Genomic DNA, 17,159 nt, shown 5'->3' with positions numbered 1-17,159 from the left:
ATGGATTATACGCACTCTCACCTTTCCGCCATTGCTAGCCTCTCTAGTATCGCGCAACTTTCGCGGGTATCATAAACCCACCACATATCCTTCCTCAAAACAGCCACGATACCTACCTATTATGGCATTTTCATAGCCATTCCGAGATATATTGCCATGCAACTTTCCACCGTACCGTTTATTATGACATACATCATCATTGTCATATTGCTTTGCATGATCATGTAGTTGACATCGTATTTGTGGCAAAGCCACGTTCATCATTTTTTATACACGTCGCTCTTGATTCATTGCACATCTCGGTACACCGCCGGAGGCATTCACATAGAGTCATATTTTTGTTCTAGTATCGAGTTGTAATTCTTGAGTTGTAAGTAAATAGAAGTGTGATGATTTTCATTATTAGAGCATTGTCCCATGTGAGGAAAAAAGAGAAAGGCCAAAAAAGAGAAGGCCCAAAAAAAGTAAAGAAAAAAAGGGAAAAGAGAAAAGGAGAAAAAGATAGAAGGGACAATGTTACTATCCTTTTTGCCACACTTGTGCTTCAAAGTAGCACCATGATCTTCATGATAGAGAGCCTCCTATGATATCACTTTCATATATTAGTGGGAATTTTTTATTATAGAACTTGGCTTGTATATTCCAATGATGGGCTTCCTAAAAATGCCCTAGGTCTTCATGAGCAATCAAGTTGGATGCACACCCACTTAGTTTTCTTTTTTGAGCTTTCATAAACTTATAGCTCTAGTGCATCCGTTGCATGGCAGTCCCTGCTCACTCACATTGATATCTATTAATGTGCATCTCCATAGCCCGTTGATACGCCTAGTTGATGTGAGACTATCTCCTTCTTTTTTGTCTTCTCCACAACCATCGTCTATTCCACCTATAGCGCTATGTCCATGGCTCACGCTCATGTATTGCGTGAAAGTTGAAAAGGTTTGAGAAAGTCAAAAGTATGAAACAATTGCTTGGCTTGTCATCGGGGTTGTGCCTGATTTGAATATTTTGTGTGATGAAGATGGAGCATAGCCATACTATATGATTTTGTAGGGTTAAGCTTTCTTTGGCCATGTTATTTTGAGAAGACATAATTATTTTGTTAGTATGCATGAAGTATTATTGTTTTTATGTCAATATTAAACTTTTGCTTTGAATCTTATGGATCTGAACATTCATGCCACAATAAAGAGAATTACATGGATAAATATGTTAGGTAGCATTCCACATCAAAAATTCTGTTTTTATCATTTACCTACTCGAGGATGAGCAGGAATTAAGCTTGGGGATGCTTGATACGTCTCCAACGTATCTATAATTTTTTATTGTTCCATGCTATTGTATTATCTGTTTTGGATGTTTTATATGCATTAAGATGCTATTTTATATGATTTTTGGGACTAACCTATTAACCTAGAGCCCAGTGCCAGTTTCTGTTTTTCCTTGTTTTAGAGTTTCGCAGAAAAGGAATACCAAACGGAGTCCAAACGGAATAAAACTTCCGCGATGATTTTTCTTGGGCTAGAAGACACCCAGGAGACTTGGAGTGCAAGTCAAAAGAGCCACGAGGCGACCACAAGGGTGGAGGGCACGCCCAGGGGGGTAGGGCGCCCCCAACCTTGTGGGCCCCTCGGGGACCCCCTGGCCTAGATCTTCCTCCTATATATACACATATACCCCCAAAAACTTACAAGGGAGCCACGAAACCACTTTTCCACCGCCGCAACCTTCTGTACCCATGGGATACCATCTTGGGGCCTTTTCCAACATCCTGTCGGAGGGGGATTCGATCACGAAGGGCTTCTACATCAACACCATTGCCTCTCCGATGAAGCATGAGTAGATTACCTCGGACCTACCGGTCCATAGCTAGTAGCTAGATGGCTGCTTCTCTCTCTTTGATTCTCAATACAAAGTTCTCCTTGATATTCTTGGATATCTATTCGATGTAATACTCTTTTGCGGTGTGTTTGCTGAGATCTGATGAATTGTGGATTTATGATCAACTTGTCTATGAATATTATTTGAATCTCCTCTGAATTCTTTTGTGCATGATTTGATATCTTTGCAAGTCTCTTCGAACTATCGATTTGGTTTGGCCAACTAGATTGGTTTTTCTTGCAATGGGACAAGTGCTTAGCTTTGGGTTCAATCTTGCGGTGCTTGATCCTAGTGACAGAAGGGGAACCGACATGTATTGTATTGTTTCCATCGAGGATAAAAAGGTGGGGTTTTCATCATATTGCTTGAGTTAATTCCTCTACATCATGTCATCTTGCTTAAGGTGTTACTCCATTCTTTATGAACTTAATACTCTAGATGCATGTTGGATAGCGGTCGATGTGTGGAGTAATAGTAGTAGATGCAGAATCATTTCGGTCTACTTGACACGGGCGTGATGCCTATATTCATGATCATTGCCTTAGATATCGTCATAACTTTGCTTTTTTCTATCAATTGCTCGGCAGTAATTTGTTCACCCACCGTAATATCTTCTACCTTGAGAGAAGCCTCTAGTGAAACCTATGGCCTCCGGGTCTATTTTCCATCATATAAGTTTCCAATATACAATTCTAGTTTCCTATTTACTTTCTTTGCAATCTTTTACTTTCCGTTCCATAAACCAAAAATACCAAAAATATTACTTTACCATTTATTCATCTCTATCAGATCTCACGTTGCAAATAATCATGAAGGGATTGACAACCCCTTTATCGCATTGGGTGCAAGGTTGGTGTTTGTTTGTGCAGGTATTCAGTGGCTTGCGCGTTGTCTCCTACTAGATTGATACCTTGATTCTCAAAACTGAGGGAAATACTTACGCTACTTTGCGGCGTCGCCCTTTGCTCTTCAAGGAAAAAACCAACGCGAGCTCAAAAGGTAGCAAATAGCATGGAATAATGAAAAATTATAGATATGTTTGAGACGTATCAGCGCGCCCCTTCCCTTGGCCGCCGGCCCTATGGATTGAAAGGGGGAGGGCTAGCCCCTCTATCCTTCCCTCCAGCTAAGAGGAAGGAAAGGGGGGCACCTCCTCCTGCCTTCCCCCGCAGGCAAACAAGGAAGGGGGGCGCCAAAGGGAAAGCACCCAAGGGGGCCGGCCGGCCACCTTGGGGAGCACCCAAGGCTGCCTCCCCTCCCCCACCTATATATATGAGAGGGAGGGGCGCTACACAAACCCACAACAATCTCTTAGCCGTGTGCGGCGCCCCTTTCCACAATTTAGTCCTCCATCTAGTTTTCCGTAGTGCACGACGAAGCCCTGCGGGAACAAGTTCATCACCCCGTCGTGCTGCCAGAACTCATCTACTACTTCGCCCGTCTCGTTGGATCAAGAAGGCAAGGACGTCATCGAGCTGAGCGTGTGCTGAACGCGAAGGTGCCGTACGTTTGGTACTTGATCAATTGGATCGCGAAGGTGTTTGACTACATCAACCGCGTTGTTAAACGCTTCCGCTTTACAGTCTACGAGGGTACGTAGACATACTCCCCCCTCTCGTTGCTATGCATCTCCATGGATAGATCTTGCGTGTGCGTAGAATTTTTTTTTGTTTTCCATGCAACGTTCCCCAACATGCAGCTCAGGATCCATGCCCGCGAGGAGTGCCGCCTGAGCTTGGTGTCGACGGTGTGTCTGCAGGGCGGCGTGGTGGTGGTGGCGGAGCGACAACGAGAGGGTGGAGGGTGCTCTCTGATACCACGATGTTAGGAGCTTGTTCTGTGTTCTGGAGTCCAAATACAAGATGAAGACTTTCAGCTTGGAAGACACGAAGAATTTTAAGTACTTAGAGTAGGACTCCAATTGCGGGTATAACCCGGAGTCTCTTGTAACCCCATGGACTCAGCTGTTATATAAAGCGAGTCTATGGGTCATCAGAAAGGGAGAAGAAAAATAAGTAACCAGAAATAAGTCGCCTGAGACAAGTCTTAGACAAGATCAAAATAAATGCTCTCGATTGGTTGACGATGCTGAGTCAGCCGGCAGTAGCGCTCAATGGCCACTTGTTCTCCTGTTGCTCTTTTCTGCTGCCATGGCAAAGTTGTTGGGTTGGGCTGCCATGGCAGTTTTCTTTTCATCGGTGCTTGAGACGCTAACAAAAAATAAACAGAAAAAAGGAAAAGGTATATAATAGAAACAGGAAAAAATAAAAAAGAAAACAAAAAAGAGAGGTAACAAGAAGAAAAGAAAAACCGGTTCAGGAACCTTCTAGAAGGTTCGCAAAACCAAAAAACCCGTCCAGAAACCTCTAGAGAGTTCCGAAAACCTGGATCGCTGAAACATTAAACGGGCCGGGCCCAAGACGAACGATCGCTTGATCTCCCTGTGTTAGGGGAATTCCCGCGACAGTGCTCCAGAATCTTTAGGCCGATCACACGCCGACCCGTTCAGCCATTTGCAGCCCAAACGAAGGATCGAAATGCAGCCCATACTTTCGCCGGATGCTGCAGACGTGTAAGATGGACCCGGAGCCCATCGGGCATCGGCCTACCGAAACCACAAAAAATCGCGCAAAATCCCGACGCTTCTCCGGCTCCGCGCGGCACGGCCATTTTCCTCCGCCTCCACCCAACCCCGAACTCCGACCGAACCGGCCACAAACCCCACCCAAAAAATATCCATCACGCCGGCGCAGCGGCGCGCCCCTCCTCCCCCACGGTGAAGCCCCTACCGAGCCGCCCCCTCCGCCTCCGCCTCCGCCTCCGCCCCCTCCACCTCATGTTCGCCTCCGCCCCCGCGGGTTCGCTCCACCTCTCCCACCCGGCGTTCGGCGCCAGGCGCCCAAGGCTCGCGCGCTGCAGGTCCTCCCTGTCGTCGTCGGGCGCGGCGCCCCCGCCGGCCAACGCCAACCACCTCATCCAGACGCTCTGCGCCAGCGGCCGCCTCTCCCGCGCCGCCGCGCTCCTCCAGGGCCTCCCCGCCCCCACGCAGCGCACCTACGAGTCGCTCCTCCAGGCCGCCGCCAGGGCCGGGGACGCCGCGCTCGCCGCGGCCGTCCACCGCCGGCTCGAGGCCGACCCGGTCTTCCGCTCCGACCCGTTCCTCTCCACCCGCCTCATCGACGCCTACGCTGCGCTCGGCGCGCTCCCGGCCGCGCGCCAGGTGTTCGACGAGGCGCCCGACAAGAACATCTTCGTGTGGAACGCGCTGCTCAAGGCCCTCGCGCTCGCCGACCATGGCGACGAGGCGCTCGCGCGCTTGGCCGACATGGGGCGACTCGGCGTTCCCGTTGACAGCTACAGCTACACGCTCGGGCTCAAGGCCTGCATCGCCGCGTCGGCGTCGCACGCACCGGCCTCCGCCCGTGTACGCGAGGTACACGCACATGCCATCCGCCGTGGCTACGCATTGCACATGCATGTCGCCACTACTCTTATTGACTGCTATGCAAAGCTTGGGATCGTCGGCTATGCTGAGAATGTGTTTGCTGCAATGCCAGAGAGGAACGTTGTTTCCTGGAGTGCCATGATTGCGTGCTATGCCAAGAATGAGAGACCTGCTGATGCCATTGAGCTGTTCAAGGATATGCTGGCTTCTGATGCAGACCTGGTGCCTAACTCAATCACAATAGTAAGTGTCTTGAATGCGTGCGCAGGAGTAAACGCACTCGGTCACGGCAAACTATTGCATGCCTATATTCTTCGGAGGGGTTTCGACTCACTTGTTTCTGTACTGAATGCACTGATGGCAATGTACATGAGATGTGGATGCCTTGAAGTTGGCCGGCATATTTTCAATTGGATAGGACGCCGGAGGGATGTTGTGTCGTGGAATTCACTTATATCTGGATATGGGATGCATGGCTTTGGCCGTGAGGCGATTCAGGTGTTTGAGAAAATGGTTCAAGTTGGGTTATCACCGAGTATCATAACATTTATCAGTGTTCTTGGGGCTTGTAGCCATGCCGGACTTGTGGATGAGGGGAAGAAGTTGTTTGAGTCGATGACGGATTATAGTGTCAAACCCCGTGCAGAGCACTATGGTTGCATGGTAGACCTCCTTGGTCGTGCTGGGCAGTTGGATGAAGCAGTGGAGCTCATACAGAGCATGCACATTGAGCCGAGTCCTCAAGTGTGGGGTGCACTGCTTGGAGCTTGCCGTATTCATGGCCATGTGGAGTACGCAGAGATGGCTTGCTCTCGTCTCTTCGATCTTGAACCCAGAAATGCCGGCAACTATGTACTACTTGCTGATATTTATTCTCGAGCTAAACTGCAAGACCAAGTTGCCGTGCTAAAGGAGCTGCTTGAGGAGCATGGGCTAGAGAAGGTGCCGGGGTGCAGCTGGATGGAGGTGAACAAGAAGATATACTCTTTCACATCTGTGGACAACAAGAACCCCCCGGTTGAGCAGCTTCAAGCTCTGATAGGTGAGTTTGTGGCACAGATGAAAAATGAGGGCTATGTCCCTGACACAGAGATAGTCATGTATGACATTGAAGAAGAAGAAAAGGAAAGGATCTTGCTTGGTCACAGTGAGAAGCTGGCAGTTGCATTTGGGCTTATCAACACTCGCAGCGGTGAAGTAATCAGGATCACCAAGAACCTGAGGCTATGTGAGGACTGTCATTCAGTCACCAAGTTCATCTCCAGATTCACAGAGCGCGAAATCGTTGTGAAGGATGTGAATCGGTTTCACCACTTCAGGGATGGAATTTGTTCGTGTGGCGATTATTGGTGAAGATGCTGCCAAGTCGCTGGTGCTTTTTGATCTTTACTGATCATACCAAATTGACGATGAAGTAGGCACTATTGTACAGCCTAACATGATTAGATTAGCCACGATGACCCAGTCTTTCAGGAGGAACAGGAAATTGATTGCCGGTCTTTACTTGGAGACCAATGGAACTTCTGCAAGGCAATTTTGGCACGTTTGTAATGGGTCCCCTTTAATGACATTGTATGAATTAGCAAGTTCCTTGTAAAATCCCACCTAATCTTCATAATCAAGACCTGAGATTCGTTTAAGATATGCAAGCAAATGGTTTATGATCAGTGGTTTATGGTTCTTTGATTTGACGCATAAATGAGTTTTCGTTGCATTCCTGAAGTCATGACAATCTGTTGAGATCTGCTGAGATTTCTGATAAATGGTTGTTGGCTTGTTGCATTCTGAGAATTCTTGAGACTGCATTTTACTTGTTGCATTCTGAGAATTCTTGAGACTGCATTTTACTTACTAGGAGTTGATTTGCAAATGGTTCTATGCTCACAGAGGCCAGGCTATGTGAAACTATTTGTGTTGGCCGTCTACGGCTGCAAAGCTGTCCGTTTCAAGGACCTGTTTCAGTTCAGCCTAATTCACATAGCCTCAGGCACAGTTCGTGACAGTTCACCCGCCTGGTGCCAAAGACATAGCTGGTGCTAGTTCTGTTCACCCCTGCATCCACACGTTTGTTTGTAACAAGAGGATTCGAACAGATGTCTCAGCTTGCAAGCTGCGAGGCTTGCGAGAACAGACTGTATGCCGATTACATTCATTTCAGGTGCTCTTTGCCATAGAAAGACAACATGACAACGGATTTGAGACTTCATCAGAAACAGTACAGCTACTTCATATATGTAGCATAGATGTACCGATGCAATTCTACAGTTACAACAACTAGTGCCATAACTACGACATTGTATGGATAAATCATTGTACACGAACAATCACGGAACTAGATAGCGACATAGTAACAACAATGCTCTCTTGTCTTTCTTCATTCCTCGCACAGAGAGAAGGGGGGCTTTGAAGAGGATTATTCTACAAAAATTGCTCTACAGCAGGAATCCTCTACCTGCAAACATAGGAGCTGAAGGTCAGTAAAATACTCCAGTGAGTAAGCATTCTATCGAAGCGAAGCAACATAAACCGTGTCTTACCCTCATTGCAAAGGAAGATCCTTGTGGGTGTACACAACTCCCTTGTCGCCGTTCACTACTTGTCCACTCCCTCGCAGAATGCTATATAATGAGGAGAGCAATGCATACATATTAAGTGAAGGTACTAATGCTTTAGAACCAGGAAGTATCTTGCGTAAACTGAAGAAACTATAGGGGAAGATGGTGCACGCAGAACACTTCCTCATATGAAAGTACAGTTCTATTATTTGCTGAAGAATTGCAGAAAAACAACTGGCATAAAGACCTACCACCGAGTGGTTAAAAGACCGTCGACGCCAACAGGTCCACGAGCATGTATGCGCCCTGTACTTATGCCAACCTATTCAAGACATTTGAAAATGTTCAGAAATACAGTTAAAAAAAATGTTCAGAAAGATAGAATTGAAAGGTGATTGCATCAGAGCCAATCGAATCTTGAATAACATTTGACAACACATATTAGGCCCAAGCGAGTCAAACGGCAATACCTCTGCACCTAGACCGAAGCGAGTCCCATCACAGAACCTTGTGCTTGCATTATGGAACACAGCAGCACTGTCACAGTTTAGACGAAATGTTATTTCGATACTTGCAGCATGATCTTATATCAAATAAATCATCAAACAAAGCTAACAATACCATAATTAGCAACCACAATAACCGTAGAAATGAAGTTAACTAAATACCTGTCAACTTGTTGTAGAAAAGTATCTGCTGACTTCTTATCAGTTGTGATAATACAATCTGTGTGTGCACTGAAACAAAATATTTAAGACAATCAAATTTAGTGTAACAGAAGAAAAACATCGAGAGTATGTTTAAATGGAAACCTGCATACCTTCCATAACGATTGATATGGTCAATCGCTGACTGCACATCATCAACAAATTCGAGGGTGCATGCCATTGAGCTATACTCATGATGAAATGAATCTACCTTTGGTACTTTCAGTGTGTCATGTGCGACAGGCCCACCATAAATAACAACTCCTGCAATATTACATCACCTTATAAATTAAAACAATGATCATTGTAAAACAATTATAATATTATGATAAACTAATCATGCCCATCAAATGTTATTAGCATCAAGTTCATATTTCAATTCACGGTGTCTAGAACCTCATACAGATTAGTACTTGTGACTAAGTTTGCTAGACTTATTGTTTAAACGTAACTACAGAATTACTTATTATTGTTCACATATTTGACTTCAAGGGTGTGAGCTGGTACCTTCTTTCGCAAGTTCCATCAATAAATCATCAAGACCCTCTGTCTTGTTCAGATCTTTATGAACAAGTAGTGTTTCCTGCACAATGATATACATAATACTTAGTCTATTTATGTAGTTATTCATGCCGGAAATAGTGCATCATATATTACAAAAAAAATATTTAGTTGAAAGTAGAATCAGTGTTGTGTTACAATGATATACACAACCTCTAAGAAATCTGGTATGGTGGAAAATATTAAAAACCATATACAAATATCAAACTCAGAGACGTACCATAGCATTACACGCTGCAGGATAATCAACCTTTGCATCCAATACGATACGTTTTGCCATGTCCATGTCAGCTGATTTATCAATATAAACATGGCAGATACCATCTGTAGAAGAATGAAAACAATTTAGTTCGTCATACATTCAAATTTCACAGAAAATGTAACCTACTTAATTTCTGTGACATAATATCCTATTTTAAAAAATAAGCTGAATTACAAGAATTCAGTGAGGAAAAATGGCTTACCAGCATGACCAAGAACGGGAATCTTGGTTTGTGCTTTGATTTGAGAAACAAGCCTGTTACTGCCTCTTGGAATAACAAGATCAATCACATCGTCAAGCTGCATAGGCATAGTATGCAATCAGTTTAGACATGTTTATGTAATCAACTTCTCATCAATCGAAGAATCAAATGACAATGCTCACCTTTAGAAGATCAGCAATTTCATCTTTGCTTTTCACAAGGCCAATAAGCTTTTTGCCAACAACATCTGGAATCACGCTGGTTATGACCTAATAAAAAACGATAAATTGATATGTCAGGACTGTAATTAAGCTAAATAAAGATGATGCATTACTCCAAACACAATCAGCTAACTAAATGGATCATACCTTATGTAATATTGTGTTTGATCTCATAGCTTCTTTTCCTCCTTTCAGAAGAAGGCCGTTTCCACTTCGGATTGCTAGAGCTGCAATCTGTACAATAATATGCTGATAATAAATAACAGTTGATGTTCCAGGTAAGTTTTATAATTTGTACTTCCCAAAATCTTTACCTGGACCAGGGCATCAGGACGAGACTCAAAAATAATTAGGAGAACACCTAATGGGCAGTACATCTTCTCGAAAACTAAATCCTTAGCAACCTACAAATAAGTCCTTGATGGGTTAAATACATGAGGAAATTATAATTTAAATCTTAGTATGCCATAATCATAAAATATCCTCCAAATTTAGAAATGTGGTTCGGTGGTTTTCACCTCTGTTTTTTTCAGTGTATGTGAGATAGGGTCCTCCATGTCCGCAATTGCACGAATCGATTCAGCAAGGCTTGTTATCTACAAATATATAATGAGAACATATGCTATGACCAAACATAATCAAATAGATGAACGGATACTGCTGTGAAATTTAAACCCACCTTTCCTGCCTTCAGGGTCATCCTAGCAACCAAGGATTTCTCGTAACCTGAATCTTGTGCCGCAGCTAGATCAGCTTCATTCTCGGATATAATTAAATCCACGTTTGCATCCAGAGCACCGGCAATATCTAGCAAAATCTTCTTACGCTCCTCCGATGACAAATTCTGTTTGGGAGGCAATATGCAACAGAAAAAAATTAGCAATGGCAGCTCGAAAACCAAAATACAGAGACAGCTCAAACTTTCCATTAATAGCTATTGCTCCATAAGAAATGAAGGGATATCTTAGGATACCTCCAACGGAGGCTTCTTTCTAGAGAAAGAGAAAAAGGTACCTGGAGATGCCGTGAGCAATCTTTTGCAGCAACTGCCATCTCACGGGTTGTCACCTCCTTCGAACAATCCCAGACATTTGCTTCATTATGGAAAAGTGTACCAATTTTCTCTCCTCGCATAATCTTAATAATGCTATCTGTTACAAATCCACTGAATGGATATAGGAACAAAAAGGTTAGAAGGCGGAAATCATTATATTACAGGATGACATAAACTCAGTTTTGTACAATAGTACAAGGCTACAGCTGGCAGTTGCAGCTAAAACGCAGCACAAGCTTGACTACATGCCGAAGTGAAAGCATAGGCCTCCCTAAATCCTCAGTGAAGTAATCAAACACTAAATGTGTCTGGTAGCGTTTTGAAGATGTGAAATTTGATATACTACTTTAAAATACTTGGCCAACCAGAAGTAGCCTTTGGTGGCATGTTTTAGGAAGAAAGGCGACTAGGCGAGCACCAAGCCTCGAACGCGGGTCGGCGGGCTGTGAGCATTTGAGCCTGCTCTAGCTAGCCAACTGGTTGGCGCCCAGTTCTCTGGGATACTCAAGGAAATTAAACTAAATATCAACACAAGCGGGTAACAGACTCCAGTGGATTATATAAGGAAAAATTGCATGCATTAGATCTCTAGTATCTGTAAATACTTGCACACTGATTTACGAAATGCCAAATTATAATAGCGATAGTTTAATATGCAACCATGGATTGCTCAAATATACTAGCTGGCAGTTTGTCCAACCATAGTGGCTTGCAGTATGTTAACCTAATGGGAACATTTAGTAGCTATCATATGGTTAAATCATGCTATAATAACAAGGGAGAAAAGTTGCCTCACCTTGCAATTACAGCAGGTACGCCCTTTGATGCAGCAGTAACAGCAGCTGCCACCTTAGCTTGCATTCCACCTCTTCCCACACGAGACTTCTCCCCAAAATTAATTAGCTTCCCGTGTTTTTCATTGATGTAGGTGTGGATAATCTTTGATTGAGGATCACTCGGTGGACCACTATAGAGTCCCTCCACATCACTAAGCATGATAAGTAGATCAGCATCCAGTTCTTTTGCCAACAGCGTCGCCAAACTGTCGTTATCCCAGAATATACCAGATGAATCCTGCACATGAAGTCAAATGTTATAACCAGTGAACAGGAAACGCTAAAGACGGCCCAGTTGTCATTGCTAGTGGGAATCCATAAAGTTGATGCATAGCCATCATTTTGTTTAAAGCCTGGAGTGATAAACATCGATCACTGAAACTTAAAAGGGCACTGCATATTCTGTTACAGCATAATGAAAGATAAACCAGCAAGACAGACAGAGAGCAAAATAGCATAGGTTGCTTGTTCTACAAAATAATAACAGAGGTGCCTGCAGAGGAAAAGCTAAATGAAGGACTAAACTACGGACAATTGTCAATTAAGCTCCTACTGCAGAGATCACATTAGAGAAACACGAAACTCTGAAGCTTGGGTGTGCATGGCAATTGTTCTTGAGAGAAATCACACCTCATATGGCGCTCTCCTCGTACTGATAGCATCGTTCTCGTTGAACACCGGTATCACCTTAAGATCTAACAGGGAGACAACAGTCTCACGAAGCTGGTGCCCAAAACTTGGATCCCGGAAATCACGATCCGTAACAAGAAGCTGAGACGATGTCACATCAAGCTGCAGTAAGGTAAGTTTGATGTCAGAAACATATGTTAACCTCATCAACAACAAAAGAAAGAACAGCAGTTAGCAGAACCCACTTGGCTAAACAGCGTATCGTAGATAGCCATTAGGCCACTCTGGCCGACGGCAGCGCAGGCCTTCCCATCCAGGTCCAACTGTGGGTTCTGCAGATCGGCGAAACTGCAAGCAAGGAGAATTATCAGCAAGCAGTGACAATAACCAGAGGCAATGACCGTCAGCAAACTGCTGTGAGAAAAACTCTCTGCAACCTGCTGTTGATAAGCTTCCGGTACTTGAGCCTCTGCCTGCCGACGCCAACGGCGCCAGAGGTGACCAGAATCACCTCATACCCCTGGAAATTAAGCTCCTTCACCTGAAACATTTCCACATATTTACCGGTTAGTATCGGTCAATAAAACAATTTACCGGCTAGTACTACTGTATATTAGCACAAGCTCCTTGGCCAGAGCACATGACATGTCGGAAAATTCAGTTACCTGCTCGCAGAGAGCTCCGAGCCTGCCCATGGCCAGCCGGCCATTCTGCCCGGTGACAACAGCGGTGCCGACCTGGATGCACGAGAACTCATTAGATGGACCCGACGAACGAACGCCGATTTACTTAGCGACAAAGTAAAAAAATTACTCCCACAAAGTACTTTCTCTAATCACAAAACACCAAATACTTTCCAACTAAATTAGAAAATATACTTTGCAATTTAGTTTCACGAATCTGGGACAATCTAGAACCCAGCACGTGATTTTTATTATTACGCCATAATAACAGGAGGCGCAGCGAATCGAAACAAATTTTCGCCGCCTCCCTTGAACAGATACTTTACGGAATCAGCCCGCTGACGTCACCAGATCGGAGCCTTTTCGCCCGTGCCAGCCTCGGCGCTTTCTCCGATCACCCGTGCCCGCCGCACTCGGTCCAGGATCACGCCGGAGAAGAAGAGGAGGGGAAACAAAAGGAACGGCAGCGAACAGGCCCAATAAAACGGCGGCGACGGCGGCGGCATTAGATTCGTATCGGGAGGGGAGGAGGAGGAGGAAAAAGCTCGCCATGCATGCATGGGAGCATATTCGTGTCGTATCGCGGTCACCACCCACCTTGACGACGATGCGCTTGACGTCCCTGACGAAGCCGCGGGTGGAGTCGCTGTTCTCGAGGTCGGCCGCCGCGACGGCGCCTCCGATGCCTCCCCGGCCCATTCTCCGCTCCGCCGGGGCGTGGCGACCCGCGGGCGCTCGCTCGCTCGCTCCGGATCGAGACGGGCAGGGCGAAGGAAAAAAACGGGTGGGCGAGGCGAGGCGAGGTCAAGGTGGGTGGGTGGAAGTGGCGGAACAGAACCGTGGGATAACAAGTGGAGCTACCGGGCGCCCCCGATTTAAAGGGGAGGAGGGGAGGCGAGCGAGCCGCAGCGCACCGTCGCGTCCCGGCCCGGGGAAGGTGGGGCCGGGGCCACGCGGGGTACGTGTGCGGCGCGATGGCGGCCACAGGCCCTAGATCGTCTGCGGCGAGGGGAGCCCGTGGCCACCGCCTCGGCCGCCCGTGCGGGGCGCCCACGTGTGCGCGCGCCCGGAGGGAGGGGGAGGGAGGGAAGGCCGTTGCGCAAAATATCCTGGAGCCGAGGAAATATAGGGCGGGATCGATCGGCCGCCAGCTGTTGCCCCGCACCTGGACACAGCAGTGGAAGGGTGCGGTGGACGTTTGCGGGGTAGGCTCTTTTTGGGGGCTGTCCTCCTTCGGTCATGCATGGTATGGTATGGTAGTACACTCTTCACTCGTACTGCTGGCTCTAGCATCGGTATGGGGTGGATTGTTATGGTCATTTTGACGCACCTGCCAATTTGTACTCACATGTTTCCTTAAAAGAGGTTGCATGAAGGCACATGTATGTGCATACTTTGAGTCCCAAGGAGATGAGAATGTGGTATCTGCTAGTGGAGTAGCATGTCGATGGATTCGCGTATATGCCTTGGAACATGGACACTTAGGTGGTGTTTCGTCGAGGCCTCGAGGGAACCGAGTGGTAGAGTGGAATGGATCGGTTTTAGAAGCTATGGAACTTCGGTTCACCGAATGCTCGGGTCACGGAATGTGGTAACGTAGAACGGAAGGAACTCGTCCGATTGAATGGAACATTTGGCTAATAGTGGAACCAGCTGATAACTTCGAAGCCGGCAAAAGAACTGATTCCATGCTTGGTTGATATTCATTTTCCGTTTTCTTGATCAAGATGAATATAAATCTCAATATAAACAAAATATGTTCACCAACCAAAACACATTTTCATCTTATCCCAATGTTCTAGAAAAATTCCACTTGATTCCGGTTGATTCCCCCGATCAAACACTTGGTTCTTACATGTATATGTTTGTTTTTGTCATGTATGATAGATAATCAAACTGCTAGAGTGCGGTCGGCAAGACCGTGGTTGAATCATATAGTCTAGGATGTAGGTGATGAAGATGAATATTGTTGGTACAAAGGGGTGGATGCGCAAACAAGCATGTGAGGATGAGATCACACTAGCTCATATCAATGTGTTATCAGTTTGGTGAAAAAAAAACGAAAAAGGGGAAGACTCCTTACTCTGAAAAAAAAAATAGCTCTACTAATAAGAATTATGTAGTCCCCCACTTCGATTTGCTCGGTGTAGTAGTAAATTTGTCGACCCTTCTCCCCAACCCCCGCTTCGCCCGAGCCGGGCGACTCGAAGGGAACCCTAGCCGTCGGCGTCCTGTCACCCGCCCTTCGCTCGCCCCGCGTCGCCGGCGCCGGAGGGCCGGCCGGCGAAGCCGTGCCGGGCCCTGAGATGGCGGCGGCGAGCTGTCCTTTCTCCTCTCGCCCTCGCCCCTCCCCTCACGCCAGATCAGGGTCGACTGCGGCAGCCTCCTCCTCCGGCGGTGACGGTGGCGGCGGCCTCCCCGGGCCTCCCCTGCTCGTTGGCGGCGTGGGTGGACTGCCCCGGCCGCAGTTCCCCGCGGTGATGCCCTGTCCACCCTGAGGTGATCTGGACGCCTTCTCAGGCTAGCGGCAGCGCTTCGGCCGGCCAGCCTCAGCGGGGCCCTGCTAGCTGCGGCTCCTCCCCCTCCTCTCCCCCCTCCCCCCCCCCCCTCCCGACGAGTTTCGGGTCCGCCTCTTCGGGAGGCGGCCATGGAGGCTGCTGGTTGTGGTTGTGCCCGTCGGTGTCTGCCTCCTTTGGCATGCCGGTCGGGTTTGGCTGCGCGCAAGTCCACTTCGACACCACCACCTTTAGGTATTGTTTAGTTAAGAGAACTGAATATAATGTAATGTAATTTGTATTGAACGGTGTGGTCCTTTGGCTCACGGAATGCAGCATAGTGGAATAAAACAAACTAGCTCCATTGAGGGTAACATTCGGACAAGTTGAACCAGCCGTTAACTTCAAAACAACAAAATAATTGATTCCCTAATTAGTCTCTTTCCATTTCCATCCTCTGGACCAAACGAAAAATGAAATGGTTATGTTCCCCAATTCGTTATTTCCTTTTCATCTCATTCGAAGATTCTACAACCACCTTGTTAGATTCCACTTGGTCCCAATCAAGCACACTACCAGCGGTCAAATTTAACAGTTGTCTTATTCATGTATACATTTTTGTTATGTATCAAACTATTGGAGCATGGTCGGCAGAAGATGATGTACATAATGAAACTACATTCTTGTAGTTTAGGATGTCGGTAATGGAAATGAATAGAATGGTGTCAGGAGGGCTTGAGGTGCATGCATGGCACGTGGGGATGAGATCAAACTAGGACATATGATTGTGTTCCTAGTTTCATGGAAATGCAATTTAGGGGGCGGGGGTGGGTGGGGCTGATCATTTGCTAAAAAAATAGCTCGAGCAACATAGTTTGTATATTACCTTGGTTCGGTTTATTTATTTTTCTTCAATCGAGGAACCGGCAGGAGCACTGCCTTTTATTCATACAAAAAGGAGGGTTTATGTACAAAGGTGTCAGGTTTTTCCGGAAAAACCTGGCAGAAAATCGCAAAAGAAACCTACAAGGTATTACAACTCAACCAATATTGGTCGCCTCATGGGCCCTTCCGGAGGCCAAGGCCCCTATTTGATGTCCTCAAATGCGATTGCCGCCATCTCCAAGTGGGTCATGCGAGATCCATTGAAGATGCGACCATTACGCTCCTTCTAGATATTCCAAATGGCGTAGAGAAAGCGGCCGCTACGATGGCGTTTGTCCTCGATGGACGGCGAAGCGACGAACGTATCCCACCAGTTAGAGATCTTCATTGGAGGTGAAAGCGCATGCGTGACCGCATGTGCCTCTCCCGTCCACACTGGGACGTGCGACCATACTGCGACAGAAAACAAGCAGTCCTTGCACAGGTGAGTTGTCGTTTCTAGCGCCCCAAGACAAAGCGGGTAGCAAGGGTCATGAGGCCAGCCCCAAACGGCCACCATGTCCGTCGTAAGAATCTTTCCACATGGCGCATGAGCCAGAATAATAACTTGCATTTTGGTTCCACGTGCGCCTCCCAGATCTTAGTCGGCGAGAACCTGGGAAAGGACCCTACAAACTGGCGTAAGCTGAAGCAGCGGAGCAGATGCCGTTGGGGGTCCAATGCCATGATATGGATTCTTCCC

General features: G+C 46.6%; 2 protein-coding genes across 2 annotated transcripts; one reads left to right on the top strand and one right to left on the bottom strand.

Annotated features, from left to right (window-relative positions):
- The first annotated feature begins 4,569 nt into the window (after positions 1–4,569).
- CRR2 (Tetratricopeptide repeat (TPR)-like superfamily protein) lies at positions 4,570–7,650 on the top strand. Its single transcript, XM_048709174.2, has one exon. The coding sequence runs from the start codon at positions 4,718–4,720 to the stop codon at positions 6,677–6,679; it is 1,962 nt and encodes a 653-aa protein (XP_048565131.1). The 5' UTR covers positions 4,570–4,717; the 3' UTR covers positions 6,680–7,650.
- On the bottom strand, positions 7,500–13,898 carry LOC125545280 (delta-1-pyrroline-5-carboxylate synthase 2). The gene is made up of 21 exons (XM_048709173.2): positions 13,635–13,898; positions 13,020–13,091; positions 12,792–12,895; positions 12,600–12,702; positions 12,355–12,516; positions 11,685–11,962; positions 10,849–10,999; positions 10,514–10,678; positions 10,353–10,430; positions 10,149–10,238; positions 9,982–10,068; positions 9,796–9,882; positions 9,614–9,710; positions 9,370–9,473; positions 9,096–9,171; positions 8,702–8,852; positions 8,550–8,618; positions 8,352–8,418; positions 8,133–8,203; positions 7,864–7,944; positions 7,500–7,778 (listed from the first exon to the last, which is right to left on the bottom strand). Exons 1-20 carry the CDS (start codon positions 13,734–13,736, stop codon positions 7,866–7,868), a joined length of 2,193 nt encoding a protein of 730 aa, XP_048565130.1. The 5' UTR covers positions 13,737–13,898; the 3' UTR covers positions 7,500–7,778; positions 7,864–7,865.
- Positions 13,899–17,159: the final 3,261 nt, after the last annotated feature.

The sequence above is a fragment of the Triticum urartu genome, chromosome 3A (assembly GCF_056163025.1).
Source record: "Triticum urartu cultivar PI428250 chromosome 3A, HENAU_Tu73, whole genome shotgun sequence".
Lineage (NCBI taxonomy): Eukaryota > Viridiplantae > Streptophyta > Magnoliopsida > Poales > Poaceae > Triticum > Triticum urartu.
Note: the sequence above shows the minus strand (reverse complement) of the source record. Positions and strands in the feature narration are given on the sequence as shown.

Bases quoted from the DNA above. Each gene is read 5' to 3' on its own strand.
- CRR2 (XM_048709174.2), top strand. From the start codon at position 4,718: ATGTTCGCCTCCGCCCCCGCGGGTTCGCTCCACCTCTCCCACCCGGCG.
- LOC125545280 (XM_048709173.2), bottom strand. From the start codon at position 13,736: ATGGGCCGGGGAGGCATCGGAGGCGCCGTCGCGGCGGCCGACCTCGAG. The intron at 10,431-10,513 runs GTGGGTTTAAAT...ATATATTTGTAG, and splicing joins TGACCCTGAAGGCAGGAAAG to ATAACAAGCCTTGCTGAATC. The intron at 8,419-8,549 runs GTATTTAGTTAA...AAACTGTGACAG, and splicing joins TTTCTACAACAAGTTGACAG to TGCTGCTGTGTTCCATAATG.